Here is a 21,562-nt window from a genome sequence, read left to right on the forward strand (position 1 = left end):
TCAAACGGAAGGGATGAGTTACGGAAATTGGATCATTTTTCGACCTGCATCTGAATTGTTTTTTTTTTTCTTTTTTTGTGAACGTCCGATCACGATCGGAACTGCAAATCCAGGTCGGACGGGTTTTACTCCGGGTTTGTCTGTACGGACTCGGGCCAAGATTTGCTCCGGTAATCTCGGCTCCGATGTTTAATTTTCTTATCTACCGCTCCCATGCGTTAATCTCTCCGCCTACAGCAGCGGTCTACAGACAACACAAAGTGCCGGTCGAGCCGCACGCGTTCACCTATTGTACAAACCCTAGGCTCTCTGGCTGCCGCGCGTGTATGATCAATACAGCATTATACCCTTGCGCATGCAGTTATATGTGTTTAGTATTAACAACATAAATACAAGGTCATGTTTGATGATAATATCGTTGTACTCTCTAAGGCCTGGTTGGATCAATATTTATTCAAGGCATCTCGATGCTTGAGTTGCACGGGATCAGCCGGCTTGTTGCTGCTCATTTTTATTTATTTGCTTTTTTACTTGTCGGGGAATTATTCTTTTATTTCATATTGCTATTGCGAACGCGATATTGCAGCAGAACACCTTCCCTTTCGTCGGCCCCTCCCTCCAGAGATAAGAAAAAGCTGCGAAAGAGGTGGATAAATGTAATAAAGTGAAAATTTTCACTCCGCTTGAATCAGATTAAAAGGTTGGAGAAAAAGTTGCGCAAAAAGCACGTCTTCGAACCGGCGTGGCTCGCACTCCAACCTTTCTTTGATGCACTTTGTACTCAACAATTATACGCGCGCGATTCAACGCTTCGATTACATGGATATCTACGATCTTTTTAAACTTACTGCGAAAAACTCGCTGCCGCCTGCTCTCTAATTACCGATGATTAATTTGCCGAAATGCAAAAAAAGAAGCCGGGGTAAAAACGACGAAATACAGAGATAAGGGAGGAGGCAACGAGTCTCGCATCACTCGCCGTGCAACCTCGAGAATAAAAACTTAATGAGATACTAGCTCGCTATTATTTTAGACCTTAATTAAAATTTCCTTCCAATTCTAGGATTCAGATTGTCAGATTGGACTTTTTCAAGCTTTTCCAATCACCAAATTAACCGCGGTGACGACATTGCGGCCTTCGTCGCACCCAAGAGTCTACCTGAACGTTGTTCGTCTTGCGGTTGTGACGTTTTACAGTCGGGCAGTGGCGGTGCTGAACGTAATATCTTGGGTGTCGTCGACTTGTTCTTCTTCGTCGAGCAGGGCTTCGCAGCATCACTGCAGGGTTGGAGCTCTCCCTTGGCCATAGCGGAGTGTAACAATTTCCTAGCTTCTTTGAAGGTCGCTTCCATTTTAATCAGAGCATCGACACAGGTCTCCGTTTTTTTTAACACGTCGTCGACTTGGTCGGGATTGTGCGGATCGGGAGCCGCGTCTGAAAATTTTTAGAATAATCGCCCAGAGGAATTTCGGCATAGATTCTTGCTTGCGAAAAGGCTTCTAACTGCGTATTTCGTCGTGATGCTGCGTGCGAATAACCGCGGCTGCCAAGTAGAATAATAAAATAGGTATATTATACCGATGGAACGGAAGTTGCGAAAGTTTTTAAAGAAAACTTGACCCAGGATGATTTTAGCGTTATGTCTGACCGTGGAACGATTTCGGCACTAAAACCTTCGACGAATTTAACCCCGTTTATTGCACAGCTTGTCCCCTTTATCAAACAGCGATAAAACTATCATTCCCCGAGGTTTGATCACCCTCCAAGTTTCACATCGAGGTCTGTTCGTTCTCGAAAACTTTGGTAACTTGTTTGTCGCTTACAGACATACTCCGTCCGAGGTCCCCCCGCAGCATCGCGATGAAAGATGCTTTTTGTTATTTCATTAAGAAAAAATTACTCTTTCTCAAATTTATCTTGAAAATCTACGCGAACGCGACGTGTCAAAAGTCCCGATGAAATCGTTAAATTACCTGAAATGCAGCAGGTTTGCATTTTCTTCTCGATTCTACAGGCGTTCTTCGCCAAGTCGTCCAGGCTCTCTTCGTTATCGACAACTTTTTCACTGTTGTCCGATTTTTTTTTTGAACAACCACCGTTCCAAAGCTTTTTGCAAAGATCGTCCACCTTCCTGCAATCGGGTTCCACTTTTTTCGACGTTTCGCACGAGGCGGATGGTTTTGCATCGTCCATCGTGCCGCAGCTGCCTTCCGATATCGACTTTACTTTGGTAGACTGAGTGAAACCGAAGCGATTTTTTATATCGAACCAACCGTCACTCTCGTTTTGGACTCGCGGACTTCCCTCGGGAGATGAAGAATGAGCTCGCGTCTGTCTCGACTCAGATTTTGAATCACTCACTTTCGATGATTTCTCCCGATTCAACCACCTTTCAAAACCTCTTGTGGCAGCTGAAACAACGCTGCGGCTAATCTGGTATTTGCAAACGTTATATTTATAAGCTTCATCGTTATTGTTGTTGTCGTTTGTAGTTACGGGGAGATTTATTTCTAGCGGATTTCCGTCAGTGGATAACAACCCACCTTCCGCCATTGTGGTGGCTGATCCGCTTGACTGTAGAAATAAAAAAAAAAAAAAATAAATAAAGTCAACTTCCCGATGCTGAATCACAGTTTCTCAAGGTGAGATTGATCGCGAGGCGAAATATTTTATTCTTCACAAAAGTGAAACGAACTTCTGATGGACATTTATATCGTATTACAAAATCTTTTTAACCAAATTTACACCCAGAGTGATGAACACGTGAGCAAAAAAAATTTGACGAGCGTTTATCAGATTTGTCGCGAGATTGTCAAAACTACATTACATTTTTTCGCACGATATTTATAGATTTTTGAAATCCTGGGACGGTGCCATGCTCATATATATATATACTTACAATAACTGCTGCAGTGCAGCAGCGAGTAGAAAACAAGTAAAGGAGATCCCACTCAAATGTAGAAACAAGAAAATATTCTACTCGCCTCGTGGCTTTTCGCACTGAATCTAAAAGTAGGATTCGTTCACGTACTTTCAAGTGGTTAAATGTTCTTGCGAATTCTTCTGCTCTCTCTCTCTCTCTGCGAAAACAGGAATCTCAGGTGCAGGTAGAGAAAATTTTTCCCGACACCGGAACGTCGAAACGTCAAAAGATCTTTACACGAAACGTACCGAGCACGTAGAGTAGAAACGGGCCTGAGAAATACGGATAACGATAAGAAGAATACGTGGAAATGTGCAGAGGGACTTCCGGTGAGCTTTCAGCGTAGCCGCGGGCTGCGTTCGAAGCTTCGCTCGATCGAAGAACCTCCAATAAACTCGGGATGTTCTTCGCGTGTCGCATACGTAATACCGCGTGGAATAAGATACAATTCCGACACTTTACAGCCGAAACATTCATTCGGTCGTTACAAGTGTACGGAGATACATTTGGTTCTATCGGCACGTGCAGGCTCGACAGTCTCGTGGCGCCGTTAAATTATTCGAAAATTGTCCAAAATAAGATCGTCTAACTATCGTAAATCACGTACCAACGTGATCCTTTCATTTCCTTAATTTGCGTAACTCTCCGGAAGTTCACGTAATAATAATAATCGTTGTTAATTATCGTCGAGTTTGAATTATTACTTTCGGGTAACATGATTTAGCAGCTTAGTATGCGAACAGTAAGTAGTACCTGAATACTTCCGGACAAATTTGATCCCTTGAATCGTCGACGAGGTAGTTTCCTATCTAAGAACTTATCTTGTACGTGCTCGTATCGGAATGATCGCGAACGAGTGATTATATTATCGCAGGTTAACCAACTGCAAAGCTTACGATTAGCTATAGCACAAGCATCGGCATACCATTTTTGATAATTTTGGATTAATTTAGGAATGGGATTATATTTATATGTATATATTTATTCACTTATGACATCATACAAATTTCAAACTACAATCATACAATATACAAGGAATTAAAATTGAAAAAAAGATATTATTCCTCTTCGGCTTCTGACAACCGCGAGTCCCAGGTCGGACACTTTCATGAAGCAGGAAAAAATTAATTTACAACCCCACTAATTCTAATCCAAGACTTGATAGTACCTTATACAGCAGCTTTTGTGGATTAGCTGATTCCAGCGGGGGGTTTAAAAACGATCGATTTATTTTACGTAATAATATCAAAATGCATATTTCATCGTTGTTTCCGATTCTTGGTGCTGTGCATTTTTCACGTCCTCTGTCGTATCCAAGAGGGTTGAGTGAGCTGCAATTGAAACAACCTTATCTCTCGTATCTCAGGGAAAATTGTTGAGCAGATCGAAAGAAAGAAAAAAAGAAAACGTAAATACAAATTCACATGTAAGACCCACCAGCTTCAGCATCGAGCCTAACAGCCCAGGCGTTGATTTCGTGAACGTTCGGCTTATCCTCGAGATTGTCGTTGTCTCTAACGTCGAAAATTGACTTGATGAGGGAAAATTTTTTCACGTACGATTCCGTGATCACCCCGCCCGGATCATCGTCCACCTCGATTTGGATCTTTGCCGGTGGTAGAAAGGACCTCGACACGCGGTTAACTTTGTTCAGACGCTTGCGCATCTTCACGTACAGATCACAGATGTAGCTTTTTTGGGTCACTTTTCTAATCGCTGGCGACCACCAGCGATCACGTACCGACGAATTTGCGATCGGAGTCAACTCATTCGGGGATTTTGTCGTGCTCGTACACTCGGAGATAACAATCTCCGACATCTTGGACCGTCTCGTTGATATTCACTGTGCGAAATTGTTGACCCGGCGATCGATGTTGTTCCCACGCGAAGATGATTCGACTTTTTTTGTTGCGAATGAAACAGATTTGCCAACCTAGCGGAATCGCATTTCCCAACTTCTGATTGCGCGGAGAACTTTCGTACACGCGGACTTGGCGGATAGAATTTTTTTTTTTTCCGATCTTCTTCAAAGGTATTACAGGCCCGAAAAAAGAAGCAAAACCATATTCACGTTTATATTTACTTGTATTGCCTCTTTCGAACGATCGTCAAAATCTCTCGCTGCTCTTCACAGCTGATTCACCAGACATTGATGCGGGCCGAGGATTGATCGGGGATACAATTGGCTTATATACTTATCAGTTGCTTATCGTCCGTTGCTCGGATCAAATTTGCTGACGAGTAATTAGGCAGATCAATGAGCCGCTAAAGCCATACGTGGATGTAGAATGGCGTATGCAACAGACACGTGGGTTTCGATCCTTGTTAACTTGGGTATTTTTATTTTATCGCGTTTAATGCGGTACACGGATATACGTATACGTATAATACGAACGTAGTTCGGGGGCTGATCGATGATAATTTGTTGTAACTTGGCGGCAGCGCACACAAAGCGCGCAAATTAAACGCAGACTTCAGATTTCCAATTTATAAACGACATCAAAGGAAGAACCCTGCACGCATTCCTCAAAGGTTCTCGCTGCACTTACACTATGATTGGAATCGAGTATAGTTGTTGCTTCGATTTCTCGTTTCTTTGATCGAGTTTATAAGATTAATACTAAATACGTGTATATTTGAATCTGATTTTTACGACGGTACTCGATCATTTCTGACACGCTCACGTACTGATATTCTTATGATAATTCATACGTGATTTATTAACAACCGCGTACCAAATTCTTGAGGCTATAAATTAATCTTCGCCACGTCGATGCACGACGCGGTCAATAATTCGAATTACGTTAGGTAATACTACGACAAACTGCAGCAATCCGCAAAAAAATCAATTTGTCACAGACCGCTGATTTTGCTATACATTTTAAATCGCGCATTACTCACCGAAACTGCACAAATTATCTGCAGTCCTTCGTTCTGATCACGCTCTATTTGCAATTTTTAACTACCGTATGTATAGGATGTATTGAAATGTGATGTATTCCCAGAATATTATTTATTAATACAATTGTTTCATGTTTTCAGATCAAATCGAACAAATATTTAAAGGCAATGTACTTCCTAATCTGCATGTTGTTTACAATCGGATCGTATCCTATAATCATGATAATAATGCCACTAGCAGTAACAGTAATTACAATAATAATAGAAATTTTCATCTTCCGTATAAGAATTCCAGCTCTTGCTTCTGCTCTTACCATTTTTTTTTTCGTTCTTATTTCTGTTCGTTTGATAATAAAAACACAATGTACCACATTACATCATACGAATATTCAAAGCATCGCATTTTTTATACCCCCTGAACTTATATAAGTTTATTAATAATACCGAAGGCAACCTATAGGCTGTTGCCGTTTTATCCCCACACCAAAAATTACTTTATCCGATTCGTTTAATTACGTAATTAAAAATACAATATGGATCTACGCGTGTATGCGTGAAAATTCGAATAGACGAAAACCTCGTCATTTCTATCGGGTATCGTGAAACCTTGCAATTTGCATCCTCTTTGCGTACGATGGAAAAATTGGAAACGTCGTTAGAAGCTTCTGAAAAAACAATATTCCTCTTTGAAGTTTCCTGGTTAAATCGAGAACGACCGAGAAAAACACTAAGTTGGATATTATTTGAAACGTCTCGAATAGACCTATCCAATGACCATATAATAATCTAACTACTTATCTCCAATTGTTGGTTAATTCTTTAATGACGTACGTCTGTCTAATGTCGAATCATTTAAAAAAAAAATTCTAATCCTTATTTGGGTGGCGGTTAGATTAGTTTCTAACAATTTTCTTTCCTCGTACAAACTCTGAAATCCGCCGAAATTCCATTGGAAAAATTTAATGCCTCTATGTATTTGATAATGATAAATTTTTACACTTGTAATTATTGTGGAAATGGAAAAAAAAGTTGAATTACTACGCGGTCCTTGGATACGTCCTTTCAAATTTTATGCGATCCGTCAATGTTTCACTCGGTACTTCTCGGTTTATGCAGAAAACTTTTGCCTAACGTTTTTTTCTTTTTCTTTTTGTATGCGATTCAAAGTTTCACGTTAACCGGATTTTCGAATTCTTCGGTTGTTCGCATTTTCACGTGCAGGACACGGCCATGAGTAAATTCACGCGAGTTGCATATTATACATATACAAGATACACACAAAAACATACTTATAGATAGGCATACAAGGCACACACAAAGGCACATGTATAGATAGACACACACACAATTAAAGCTGACACCAAGGCGTGCAATCTGTCAATTAGGGTAAACCTAATATTCAGTATGCGTTATAGACGTAAATATCCTAAGGTAATAATTATCATACTTAGTCAAAACTGCGCCAAGTTATAAAAATGGCCGGATGTTCAGCCTGAGAAAAATACGAAACGTGAGAATTAATTTCTGTCCAAATTTGAAACGTCGGTTCGGCGGATAAAATAACTGGCGAATACCTCGGAACGTAGATACTAGGTCAATTATAACTGAAACTTTAGTCAAATATCAAAGATAGAATAAAAATGGAAATAACGTTTCGTTGATCTTGGCGCATTTTTCGAAATATTTCACACAAAAAAAAAATCAAAAATTAACACTAAGACAATTATACAACTTTTGGGAAACAATCGCAAACTTGTTGTATAATCGTTGAACCGAGACGAGGGTCATCCTTGGAAAACACCGCGTGTTATGTTCGAATTTTGCATTATTTATCATCCCATCGAAACGCGACTAAAATAATTATTCGACACGCGTCAGTTTTGTCCATGAAAGAAATTAAAATTAAAATTGTGACTTAAATTCTAAAACAAGATTTAAAAGAATGATGATATCATTAACTTACAAAAAACATCGAATTAACGATTGAGAGAATAAGGAAAATTCTATTACTAAACTATATAATTAACGATTACTGTGATAAACTGTAGGTGAATAGCTGAATAAATTTTGTTACAATTTTTAACCAGCGACTTTTAAAAACTGTAGGCCAAAATTTATTTAATATATCCAACGCACGTACGATTCGACAAATGTTGCATTCGGGGCCACGTGAAACTGTAATTACATCGTCGTAGGCTGTCACTGTGTTCATCTGTCCAGTGAGACGATGATGATGATGATGATGATGATGACGAGGTGAAATACGTACAAGCGAACACTGTGTGACAGTCTATAAACCCCCCTACCGCCAAATGTCACAGAGCAAGTAGGGTGTAAATAAAATTACAGCTGGTAATGAATGCTTGAGAACGTTTGTCTCAGGTCTTAAAATCAAAGCAGAATCGCAGCGAAATATTGAGATGAGATGAAATCGAGATGTGAAAAAGAGCGAAGATCCGCAACCGTACTTGAAAAATAGTACGTAATATGGGGAGGAAAATTAGACGCGGAATTGCGCCATGACGAATTCAGCTGCGGCTGCAGCGCAGCGACGGACGAAAATAGCGAGACGATAGTTTTTTCAGTTTTTGAAAACGACGTCGTGATATTAGAGGTCGGGTATACCCGGTGAAAAATGCTAATATCCCGGGATTCGCGTCCGGCACTGCGATCAGCCAAATTTTTTCGCACCGTGTTACGAAAATAGCTCCCTCCGCCGAATGGCGATGTGCAAAAGCTTTACAAGTACAACTGCGACATTTGTCGAGCTTCTCCTTGTTCGATTAATTGAACCAACCGAACCTGCAGAATTTATACAGCCGTTCGTAATCACTTCGAGCGTCGAATCTTCGCCGCCAAATTACGGTGATAAAGATCTCGTCGTTGCCTCATCGGGAATCTTTCGTTTCGTATGTAGGGCTTGTCGGGTGCGAAGACAGTTTTAAAGCGATGCCGCGGCCGCTGAAGAGCACTGCTTCACCCTATTAACGAGGAAATAACGAGTTCTTGTATTATTCCTTTTTCGTTAAAAAAAGAAAAAAAAAAACAAAAAATCATGCGTCTTTTTCAAAATACCGCCAGCCTTTCGGATTGTGTTTTTTATTTTCACAATCTCGCTTATCTTCTCTAAGAGAGGCAGAGATACTTACAATTAGACGTGTTAAATTTTATGATGTATTTAATTTATCTCACCCTGAACCGCACCGATTTCCCCTACAAAGCGACGACTATGATGCATAATTGACGATGAGACAAGAATCCCTGTCTCCTAACCAAATCGACGAAAGTTTCGACGAGCGATTCTTTATCATTCTCAAGTTGATGCGGGATGAGGTGTGCTTCATGTTTAAGATGTGCGGATTTCACTTCGTTTTCACAGTCAATTCTTCAGTGAAAGAAATAGTTGCCAGGTCGTTGTTGTTATTATACACCGAACACCCGCAAGGGCGGAAAGACGGTCACGTGTCTCATAAAATTCATGACTCGCATTTCGAATCTCGACAATGCAGAGTAACTGAAACGATACGACGGTGAAAATATAGTTACGGTTGTTATCTTTACCTATAGATCTGATTTTACTTGACGATCAAATTATTATTGCGGGCATTCGGAAGTTCAAGGAGAGAGATATGTACTGACCGATACGATTGTTTGTTATTCAAGATTAGAAAAAAAAAAAAAAAATTACAGCAAACCGCACGCAATAAATAAAATAAAATACAATAAAAATAAAAGGTTTATAGAGAATAATAAAGAAAAGAAAGTGATTTGGCAGTTAAATTAGTGCTCACTCTCAAGTGAAGTGATTGGTTGTGGTGAACCTGCCACTCGCAGAGAAAAAAAGAAAGAGAGAGAGAGAGGACACACGAACAAAGTTGACTGAGAATTTCTCGGCGGATACGTTATTGCGGTGTTACGTTGTACGCGATATCAATTGAAAATATTCGCAGTCTTTTAAACGAGGTCGAAGTGACTCCCGGCTTTCAGGACTCGTACAACACACTCGTGTCAAACACTGTCGAGGGTATGTCGCTGCTTGAATAGACGGCTTGCTTGGGAATTGAATTCGTACTTCGTACGATAACCGCGATCCGCATATCGAGAATTTAAAAAAGTGCAGGCTATAGCTGAACAGCTGAATCTGCGGTAAATCAATACATCGTTTAGAAATGTTTTCACTGTTGAAATTGGCTGTTTCTCCATCTCTCCTTTCTCACATCTCACAAGTATTGGGGGATTAGCGACGAACTCGAAGTCAGAGATCAGAAATTAAAAATTATAGCTTTAACGACGGTATATTGAATTATATTTAACTGCTTACGTTCGCGCGAAGTTTCTTGTTTTCCAGGACAATCCAAGGCTCGTTTAACTCGTACGATGCTCGCAGTTACCTCTGATTATTTATCGGAAACATTTTTGTTTCAGGTATCCTCCAGCACCGTCCAACCGGAAAAGAAGGATTACGAGGAGAGCGCCGTAAACGGTGAGTCCGGTTACTACTCTCATCAGTATCCAAGTATAACATAGACAACATCCTGTTTTCAAATCGCAGCTTACGATCGAGCAAGTTCGTTTCGAATCGGAGACAAAATAACCCTCCATGTGTATTACGAAACATCACGATGAATTATCATTTCTCTTTTTAATACTTCCTCCACTTCTTTCTCTCAAATTTTTTTCACCACCGCTTCGCTGCCATCAAGCTATCCAAAAACAACGTGAGAAATATTCTTTTCGATGATTAAAGCGGAAGAATCAGACGCAATTCAAAGGGTAAAAATATATGTCCCACGAGCGGAGACTCGTGAGTGAAAAATATTGAAAACGAATGCTTGCGCGATTGTTTATTCGAATTCAAAAAGCTGTCGCAGAGGTCGGCAAGCCAAGAAATAATATCGACGCTGAAATTTCGGAAGAATTTCGTTCGAGTAAGTAAACGGATTACCCGACAGGCGGATCTCCGTGTACCGTTTCAACGACGTCGTCCGACTTACCGACCTGGACGTTTTTTTCATCAAGAATGATACACGCTTCGACGTAGCGAAGATTACGACGAGCACTGTTCTCCTCTTACAGCGATAACAGCGAGTAGTAGTAGAATTAGTAGTACTACAGGCGCTCTATTCGACTAACGAAAAGCAGGTATGCAGATTGCAGATACCACGTGATGCTAAAGTGCGAACTTGGTCCAATCGTGAGTCACTGCTTTTATTTTAGCTGCAGCCCGTCAAGTCTGCCGTAAAAACAATCCCGGTGAAAATACAGCTAAATAATAAAAAATAAAAAATTGGCAAACGATATAACAACAACTTCGCGTGTCGCGGCGCAGGTAGCGAAGTGAAATTTACAACAATTTTTATCGCCGTTTGTTACAGCAGCATCAATTACACCGGTCAACACGAATCTTGAGTCTGGGTTCCGGATATCAAATCTTTATTTCTTCCTTATATATGGATTTTAAGAAAGATTACATATACTGCCAACCAGTTATTGTACATCGAACTTGAACAAACTTCAGTTCTCCATTTAAATTTTTTTATAAAAGTATGTCAAACGCGAAACTGAAGTTTGTTTAGTTGTTATTTACAACGAATGTTTGTGAAAATAGGCGATTCTGCTTAAAATCCAAAATATCGTTCCGCTGTCTGCAAAAGCAAACTTTATCCGACAAAACGACGCGATGATAAAGAGTTCGCGTCGCTCCGCAACAAACTACGGACAGGGTTTCATCCGTCAGTCAATTAGATATTCTCTCACCGCCTAGACAGCGCCGTCTGTATTGTTCAACGATGACTGTCACGAACTGGAATGTCATACGATGAAATTCTGCAACGGTATTTCGAACGTGAAGATTCCGCAGTCGTGGGCGGGACCGATAATTGATTTTCACTCACCGAACAGCTCCGTGCGCTGCTGCAGCAGCAGCGGCAGCATCGTCGTTACGGTTTTTTCATACGGCACAAGTATTCGACAGTTTTATATTCGGAAACATGTGAGTGTCCCGTGACGTAAATTCCCTCGTCCAACGAATCACGCGTGTTCAATTCAAATACCCAGGTGGTATTATACGGATTATAAGCGGAATGAAACAGGCCGGAAAATGGAGATTTGCTTACGTCGAACAGATAGTTCATTTTTTTTTTCTTGTATTTTTTTCCTTTTTTTCTTTACCTGTGTGTAGAATACACGCCGTGCGAAGTTCAATGTCGTCGGGTGTACCTGATACGAATGTCGCGTTACGTAAAGCCGTAACTTGATGAGGACAAGAAGCGCCGTTTATACAAATACCGTTATTACACGATTGAAATTTTTACGCGATAAAACAAACAATACAACGAAACGACACGTATTTTCAATATTTCGTCTCAAGCTGCAGAGGGATACGCTTTTCGGTTCTCAGAGAGGAAACGAAATATCAAAGTTGTTTGTTTGTTTGTTTTTTTATTTTTTTTTATTTTCTCACAACGGGAAATAAAAGCGCGCCTCTTGTTCTTGTATTTCACATTTCGCATCCCTCGCTCTCTCCCCTTAAGTGTCGCTATTCGGGTCGGCGTACGGTGAATAAATCTGCGGAGCAAATCCCGGGGTTCGATCGATCCTCACGGACACGTATGATATTTTATTCCATTTCTGGTCGTACATGGGAACCGGCTGTTCGGTTAGACGCGCATCATCGAGAGGGATCGCATGCGGTATCAATTCCGCGTCTGTATAACTCAATTAATTCACTCCGCGCTAATTTGCGAGCTAGATGAGATACCTACTCGATGCAGGTTATTACACACCCCACGGTGCGAATTCTCCGCTTTGACACGCATCGACGATTGCTGCTCCTGCTTCTGCAGGATATTGTATGATGTAATATACACGTATACGTATGCCAAAGTATACATTTCGAATCGATTGTTGTTTTGAATAAAGTTTCCTCACGCGTTTGCATGGCTAATATTATTACTCAACGATCGTTTCAATTGCATATTTAATATTACGAATGCGGAGAGACTTTTTTTCTTCGTCGTTGAATGAGAAATGAGAAAACGACTATCGAAATATTGTCGAAATCACTTTGTATATTTGCATGAATAACAATTTGTTGCCGCGTGCCTTAACGTTCGTTGGCGCTGATTTATTCGATGGAGAATTTAAAATACCGGCTATAAAATACTCGCTACAAATTATATAGCGTGGCAGGTACGATCTCGTGCAATATCCTTGATGCCGACACTCGAGGCTAATTTGCCGCGTTAAGAATTGCAAAAATTTTGTCCGGATGTGAATTTCGAGCGATTTGGAGTTCGCCGAGTCTTTAGTCTCGATTCGTTTATTTGTTTATTTATCTTACTTATCGTCTCAGTTGCACGTGAATAGGTACACGCGTCGACTGCGAGGTTGTTGCACGATAGCAAACAACTGCTCGTTACAAGATTAGATACAAATTGACGTCGGTGTAATCGCCGATAACGATCTCGAACTAATTCGATACGGTTATATTCCAGCCGGTGTTTCGTTTGCGCACGTTACAGCACTCGCGAAGAAAGATCATCTCTCAAGATTGATTGTCTGTTCGTCGGTTTACGCAGAAACAAAACCAAAAAAAAAAAAAGAAAAAGAAAAAGAAAAACATTCCACCTGAGATGTTATAATTGAATAAAGTGTATGACGTATAGATTGGTTATCGTAAGATTCTCTACATTGGTGATGATTTTAATTATTGGATTAGAATTTGTCACATACTGATCCGGTTTTTGGGCCTTGACAGGTGTGTGTTCGGCGAAACAATCCTTACCTGAAACAAAGAATCAAGAAAATGTGGAGTTTCAGTAAACTGCTTGTCGATCGTTCGATGATGCGTTTATGTAACAACAATCTAACAACAATTACGATGCTGCTCCTACACATATTGTACACATTACGGAATTGTTGTTGCCGTTTCGAACGTGTGCTTTGCACGGCATTGTGGGATGAGTTTAACGAGACTAATTGAACGCGAGGCTGAACTGACAAATTTAATCAGCAAACAATCGCTGCGATGAGTCTTCCCCAAGAGCATAATACACACTTACCACCCACCCATGTATTGTGCATAACTATCATAGGCAGGTAATCGAGGTGTCGTCGATTTAAAAAAAAAAAAAAAAAAAAGGAAAATATAACAAATTCATGCACTTTGCATGGGGCGAGGTTAAAATTCCGAATTCGGAATGTAACGAAAGCGCCTGATCCAGAATTTTTTTGTGGCGAAACTTAAAGTAAAGAAATCTAAGTTTGACGACACATCAAAGTTTCGGGTGGTCGGAAACCCGACGTTCAAAGTTCCGAGAGTGCAAATTTCCAAAAGGACAAAAGGCCGAAAGGGCGTAACTCCGACAAGTCAAAGGTCCGGAATTGCGAACATGACAAAATTTAAAAATCTAAAACATCTAAATTCCAACTGATTGTAGATTTTCAGTTCCATGAAATTCAGGCTTGATGAAATTTCATCACTTTGATCTTTCTTTGTTTTGGATATTCGATATTTTTGCGCTCGGAATCCCGTTGATTCTGATTTTCAGTTTTTGTTCTTTTTTTTTTTTATATTGTTTACACCCACTCGTTGAGTAAACTACACTGTGTAAGTATATTTCAATTTTCGGAACTTTGCTCTACCGTAACTTAAATTTTCGGAATCTCGCATAATTCGGAACTTTGAGCCGTCGGTTTTCCGACCATTCGGAGCTTTTTTGTTACCTAAAAGTTCGATTTCTTTACTTCGAGTGTCGCCAGCAAGTAATTTGGATGCTTTCAAATTCGGAACTTCAATCCCTCCCCCGTTTTCATTGTACCGAAATTATTTATCACGCTGCACGTGCGGAGTGAAAATTGAAAATTGAAAATTGAAAAGGGTTAAGAAGGTGTTGATATAACGAAGTTGGGAAGAAGCCCGAGATATATAGGTCGCCGGATGGACCGCTCGGAATATTGATCGGTGCAGTCGACGAGGTTCTGCCCCCGAGGATAGTCGAGGGTGGTCGAGGGCGAAGAGCGAGGAGGCGTTATGCACCGCTGCTTTAAAACAACCTCGTATGCGGAAATATCGCGAGGCGAAACCCCGGTTTCTCTTTGATCGGTTAATTAATCAACTATCTACGATTATACGCGGCGTCCGAGAATTTTCAAAGTCTTTCGCGCTTCGCTGAACGAGGAGCGAGCAAGCGGCTACCGTCTTCTTTAAATTACCCGACTTCTTCTCACGCGACTAATCGAATCGTCGTCGGATGGAATTTAACCGTACACTTTTGATCTCGAAAATTCCGTCACTTATTAGATTGACTGCGAATTAATTCCACCGATTCTCCCTCCCTCTCTCTCTCTCTTTTTTGTATCGAATCAAATCCGCTCCTTTGATATTCTCCAAAGTATCCGTACCTACGCCTTATAGGAAGATTACCGGCGGCAGAATCGCTGAAGGGAAAATTATCGACGGGTAGAAAGAGAATTACTCGTACTTGACAATTTATTACCGCGTCAATGAAGACGAGAAGGCTGATTCCTTGTCATTTTTTCAACCGGGTGCGGTAAACTCTCGTCACTAAACTTTCGAGAAAAGAATAGTCTAAAAAATAAAATCGGGGCAACGTTTTTGGTTTAAAAATTTGTTTACTTTATTTATTTCTTTGATTTTTGATATATTTTTTCCTCTTTCCCAGCAAACTTTCACGTCAATTTTATTAAACGATTCATGAATGTAAACTTCGACGCTGCACGGTCGTTGGTAATTTTCCCTGCAACGTTCAAATCTCGAGGGACCCCGAAGGCTGCAAAACGAGGCGCCGCCTGCCTAGTCGCTGCAACTTTGTACAGTTTCGCAAACTCCTGCATGGTATATATGCAGTTTACGAACTAAGTTAAATTCGTGTACCTGCACTGCAACGTGTTGTTGTTATTATACCTGTACTGACAGGCTACGTCAGACGCGCGATTCAAACCTTGGTTATAACTTATAAGCCAACTCCAGAGTGACGGGATGTCAATTTCAGTGGGAAATTCAGCCAACCTACGCTGCGGTAAGCGATAGCTTTTTCCCCTGGCGACCGTCATTCTGTCCGAATTACAAGTTTGCTATTGCAAAGTATTCGGTTACGTTTGTCGTTTTATGTTAGAATAAAGAATTCGAGGATTACGCGGTTTGCGAGGTTCTTTTTTTCCTTGCAAACACGTCTGTACACGAAATAAGAAGTACGTAACCTTACACAAATACATGGCTGCCCACGTTATCGTAGAATAATTGTTGTTCCCGAATGACAGAGTGGCGCGGCGTGGCGTCAGTGACACGTTTAATTAATTTACCATATATGCAGATGTACGCCGTTCAACAAACGTGTACACTATGTGTATATATATATATACACAGTATATTAAATATCGTAGGTAGGCTCACAGCGTATTTGAAAGAACAATTATGTGATTGTCTCTCAATCGTACAGGAGAAAGACAAACGTGGCACTGCGTGGATACAACGGAGACGAGAATCAGCTGTCGCAGAAGACCGAAGGAGCCTGTACAAACGAGTTATGCAATTTTTTTTCTCGAATAACAAAAAAAAAACAGAAGAAGTAAAAAACGGCAGAAGACAAACGTTGAATAAATAGCCATGCGTGTATGCGAATCGTAAATTCCTGAAGATTATTAGTGTGATTTGTTTGCCGTTTCTTTTCCAAGATCATCGCTATCACGGTCCGATTGTCGTAGCTTACGCTTGTTTCGCAATTATCATTTTTACTGAAACACAGATTATTTTCGAATTCGTATAAATTCGTGCGATTAAGTAATTTACCTTGACCCGTAAACTGCGAGTTCTGATTATTTCAGCCGGTTTTTTATCATTGCAAGGAGTTTTGGAAAAAATTGTCGTCACGCGACACGATCGTCGGTTGAGCTGCAATCGTGGTTTCGATGGGAAGAGAAGAGGAGCGCGCAGCGTGTCAGTGTAGTAAACAATGGCTGGAAATAGAATAATTATTTATCCAAGCAGAACAAGCCTCGCGACCGAATAAGCGAGACGAAACGAAACGTTCATATCCCCGGCTTTTCCATTCCCCCCGTCTTATTACTGCCGATTCTGCTGATGCGCACGTTCAGCCTCCGAAAATGCCATCTCAGTGTCGATGCAACCTCCAACGGTTAATCGGTCGTTGCGAATTTACTGTTTTTCGTAGAATTAGTGCCGGGTATAATTAGATCAGTTTGTATACACGTGCGTGTATAACGCGTACTTTTAATATCGAGCACGAGAATTCACGGATTTCGGTGAAACACGCGTGAAGATTGTACCTGCCCTTTTTCACGTCTATGATGTTACCCTCGATTTATACACAAATCGCGCGCTTGTATGCATCCGCCAAAATAGAGCTCCTATTTTTATACGTATAGTATACCACTCTAACGGGGTTATCAAGAACAGACGAGCTGTACGAAAGAGTATAATGAAATTGAAAAAGAGAATTTTTACATAGGTGAGGATTTTATACCGAAACGATGCTGTTTCAATCGTTGTTTTGTTGGTTGATATTGACTGCACGCATAACTTGTAGGTAAAAACTTTATCCCTCCAACGAAAGACGAAGGTTTCGCATTTTTTTTTATTTCTTTTTTTTTTTTTAATTTTATTTGAAGAGTTTTTCGATATTTCTCGCTGATCGGACTTTTTTCTGTTCTTCTATCTTGTCAAAGTCAAGAAGTTGTTAAACAAACGAGACAGAGACAGACACGTTTCTTAGATGAAAATCTGCTCGTGTCAACAAGCATGTTAGACAATCGTTCAATCCCTGGTGTAATTTAATCGCGCGAACGACATTTATTATAATGCACAGAAAGGAAAACCGAATCTCGTAACATATGAAGAAGTTTGCAGCATGCAATAAAAAGTCTGAATAAGAATCGAAGAAAAAAACAGAATTTTTGATTATCTAGAGAAAAATCTTGCTGCAAGTAGCACGTGTTTTATTTCTTTTCTCTATTCCTCGATCCCCTCGAGCCCCTCGATCACATTCAGGAAAAGCATGCTCGAAATATTTCTCACAATCAGTTCCGTATATCTTTGACATACGTAATACAAGATCCTTTTGAAATATGAAAAGATTTCAATCAAATAAAAAGGGGCTGTGCAAAGGAAGGACGTGAAACGCGTCGAATGAAATCCAACCGGTTTCGAAACCTTGTGGTAAAGTTTCAGAAAACGTACCAACAATAATCCCGATGGTGTTTCGCACAAGTCGAGTCTGTGAACGTCCCTTTTTTTTCCCACCCACGCTTTCGCAATTCTTTTTTCATCTCTCCCGCTCCTTTGTCTCTTTGTATCTCATTTAACACCGGTATAATCGCACATCTGCCCATAACGCGCCTACGGTATAATGAGGCACATACACGATATAGAGTGAACAAGAAATATTTTATTTCGCCCGGTAGTCGCACAACGCTTTTTCGTGCACTACACACCAACGCGTGATACCCGCGATATTTCTTTCCCCGTTTTTTCCTCCTCCCCTCCTCCCGCCCCTCCCACCTCGTGCAGTCTAAAAATATTCCTAACCGACCAACTCCGTCCGCGAGCTTGTAGTAGGTACACCTCCTGCCTACGTCTAGCGGCTCTTTTCTCGGTTACTCTCGAAAGCTTCGAACCTCTTTTCTTGGGGAAAAGTTGAAAAGTCAGCAGGATCACGCTGACGAGACACGCGGTGGATGATATCTCTCGTGAAAAGTAAAAAGTTTAAGAGGAATTCCCGTATTTACATGTATGGTACGTGTTATTCAAATTTCCATGTTTTTTACACCAAGTAGTTTTCGTCGATAAATCGTACGGATATGCATAGTTTTCATCAGCGAGGAATCGACCGGTTATAAACGTCCGACGGTTGGTCAGATTCGTCAACGGGACTCTTTGAGAGTCGGTTCTTGGTCTGCGGTTAAGAGAGCCAAGTAGAGAGAGAGAGAGAGAGAGAGAGAGAGACCAAAAGTAGACAGGCCTCAGACGAAGCGTAAACGGATACGTCTCGCAATTAGATAATACGATGGGTCTGAATATTGCGTGTGTGATGAAAAAGAATTGGACGCCACGCTCTTCAATTTTAAGCCTAAAAGTCTGCCTCGCACGCCTCCGACGACGTTAATGATCGACCGCTTGAACCGTTGATGATTGTAAAACTGGCGTGCATCATTCTCTCTCGGTTCTGTCGACATCAATCGAGCGACTGTTCGAATCGTAGATTTGTGATTTTTCTCCGAACACGGTAGCAGCAATTCCACTCGTTTATTTAGCGATGCTCGCTAAGCTAAAAATAATCGTCATACTCGATTAATCGGGTAAAAATAATCGATTATTTTTGGGCATTGTTGAACGCGTATGCAGGAAAATTGATGAAAACGAGAGACGAAAACAAAAGAGAGAAAAGCGTATTTCTTTGTTTTTCGATATCACTCATCGTACCGAAGTTGGAAACATCGAGTGTTTCGGGCTGTGATTTTGAAAAATCCAAAAGAATTCGAAAAAAATTGTTGGCAGCAAAATTACAAGTACTTTAAAAACTTTTTAGAAATTAGTTATATACGTGTACATTACATCTTCGTTGTACTAGAAAGTTACGAACTGTTACACCACCGTCACACGACTCAATTTATTCTTTTACTTTTTTCTTTTTTGGTGACTTTTTAAAAATCAGAAATTCAGTTTCCACCAATTCCTAAACATTTTTATAATCTTTTCTCGCGTAACTTTTCAGATGTTTCTTTCTTCTACCAAATTTTCAGCAGTAGCCCAAAAACTCCGAGTGCAATGGCTTCGACGTTACTTCGGAAAGGTGCAGAGTGGTATTCAGAAACAAACAAATACGGGCTCAAGTTGTATTCGAGAGTAACAATATACGATATACAATAATGTGCCGAAGTTACAAGAAAATTGGGAATAACGGCGGCCGTCCCATCGTTAAATGAAACCGCATGTTCGAATGTCCCAATTCCCCACATGTGTACCCAAATGTAGAAACTCGCACGTTCACCTCTCATCCCGTATAATTTCAAGGGTAAACGATCCGGTTGTTCCGGCTCTATCATCCGAGTGTGTTACACCCAAGACTCTCTCTCTCGTCGAAGCCGCGAACTCGTGGATTAAAAATGGATCGAAGACGGAGGCTTGATGTGCCAACAAGTGGACGGCCGCGGATTCATTTATACCTATGGATATATATTTTTAGCCGGCACGAAAGCCTATTCTGTCCAATCTACGTAGCTACGTAGATGCGTGCATACCTACACCACCCGCGATTCCGCCCACGTGCGTATAATGTTACCCCGTCTCGCCGCGACGATTCCCGAGCAGCGTGTCTCTGTTACACAATACTCACACGCGTGCAAACGCATCTCTTGGCATCGTCGTACCGCCTTTGAATATTTCGTCACAACGAAGCGAAGACTCCGTCGCGAAGTCGCGTCTGGATCCCATTTGTCCTTAGAGATTGTTCGGATTGTATAGAAGATGTACCTACGTGTAAAGTAATCGTGAGGAAAGGAGAACCCAGAATAGGGGAAAATCGTGCCATCGATGATGTACTCGATCTGTTCTCTCTCTCTTTTTTTTTTTTTTTTCTTTCTTTCTTTCTTTCTTTCTTCTCCTCTTCTTTTTCTACCGGATACTTTCAGATTCGTCATGGATCAAAGAAGCGGACTACGGCACGCGAATTTGCATACACGCGTCGTGTTCGCCGGCCATTAAACGCAGGTAGAACCCAATCACGAATGTAACGGGGAACGAGGGGCAGGAGAAGACGACTAATTTGGAACCCGGCCAGTTTGGATTAATTAAATTTTTCTCCGCGAGCACCCGCGTTCTCGGGATCTTGATCGTGTTTTTCCTGTACAACTGCAGCTGCGGTGGAACTCGATCCGAAAATTTACTATCACGGGTACGTAAAACAGTTTTAGGTGCGGATAGTAGAAAAATCGAAGAAGCGACTGAAAATCTTGTACGGCGGAGGAGGTTCGACGCCTCTTATCCAGAACCTTTTTTTTTTTATTTCGGAGGTACAAAGGTCTGGGTCAATCGGCAGTTCCTGCGTCTCTGCAGCTGGGGAGATAATCGTCCGCACGTTGCAGGGCGTTTGGGCAGCCACAATCCGCATTTCGTTCCCAAATAAGCTCCTCCGAGCATCTATACTTAGCATTTGCCTGGTCATGAATGGAGGGCCAGAAGAAGGAGTCAGACTCCAAGGCACGTATATTCCTACTATTTATACACGCTGCCGTCTTTCAGCGCGTACGCGTTCACGAATGCAACTTAATGCCTCTTGGCCGTTGTTACACCTGCGGCAGCTTGCGGCAGCTTGCGGCAGCCCGCAGCCAATGCCAGGTTTACCATCCCTGCAGCATACGCGCACGTTATTAGGTGGAAATACAGTTGGAATCGATCTGAAAAATCGCTTGGTGCCCGCGATCGAACAAGTCGCAAGGATCCGTCCTCTGCCGTTTATACTGGAAATATTTTCTCCGTTCGTCTATGCGCCACCCTATTTATGCTGCAGTTGTAAAGACACACCGATAACGGGCCTCGGAACTTGACCAATTGCATATTCAAGATTAGTACGCGGGAACAAAAATGATTCACGGTGTCCCGCGGAGGGTTCCCCTTATGGTTTTTAACGTATTACAAGATTATAGGGCATAATACCGACAGATTGGATTGACCTACTGCTTTATTCACGAAGCCTAAT

At 41.2% G+C, this 21,562-nt stretch overlaps 2 protein-coding genes across 13 annotated transcripts in view; both read right to left on the bottom strand.

Moving 5' to 3' along the window:
- Positions 1 to 21,562, bottom strand: part of LOC124184853 (serine/threonine-protein phosphatase 2B catalytic subunit 2-like) — a 108,271-nt gene that overhangs the window by 69,101 nt on the left and 17,608 nt on the right. For 5 of the 12 annotated variants that reach the window (XM_046575041.1, XM_046575022.1, XM_046575013.1 and 2 more), the window contains exons 1-3: positions 2,901 to 3,170; positions 1,975 to 2,575; positions 1,160 to 1,435 (exon numbers count right to left, since the gene is read on the bottom strand). The exons of 2 other annotated variants lie outside the window; for them this stretch is intronic. In XM_046575041.1, the coding sequence (XP_046430997.1) occupies positions 1,160 to 1,435; positions 1,975 to 2,554 (856 nt within the window). In that variant the 5' untranslated portion in view covers positions 2,555 to 2,575; positions 2,901 to 3,170. Of the gene's footprint in view, positions 1 to 1,159; positions 1,436 to 1,974; positions 2,576 to 2,900; positions 3,174 to 21,562 lie in introns of those variants that run through there. 5 more of the 12 variants (XR_006871270.1, XM_046575058.1, XM_046575049.1 and 2 more) reach the window with 3 other exon arrangements.
- LOC124184968 lies at positions 3,911 to 5,303 on the bottom strand. The gene is made up of 2 exons (XM_046575253.1): positions 4,362 to 5,303; positions 3,911 to 4,255 (listed from the first exon to the last, which is right to left on the bottom strand). The coding sequence occupies exons 1-2, from the start codon at positions 4,741 to 4,743 to the stop codon at positions 4,170 to 4,172; spliced, it is 468 nt and encodes a 155-aa protein (XP_046431209.1). The 5' UTR covers positions 4,744 to 5,303; the 3' UTR covers positions 3,911 to 4,169.

Source organism: Neodiprion fabricii, chromosome 1, assembly GCF_021155785.1.
Source record: "Neodiprion fabricii isolate iyNeoFabr1 chromosome 1, iyNeoFabr1.1, whole genome shotgun sequence".
NCBI classification, from domain to species: domain Eukaryota; kingdom Metazoa; phylum Arthropoda; class Insecta; order Hymenoptera; family Diprionidae; genus Neodiprion; species Neodiprion fabricii.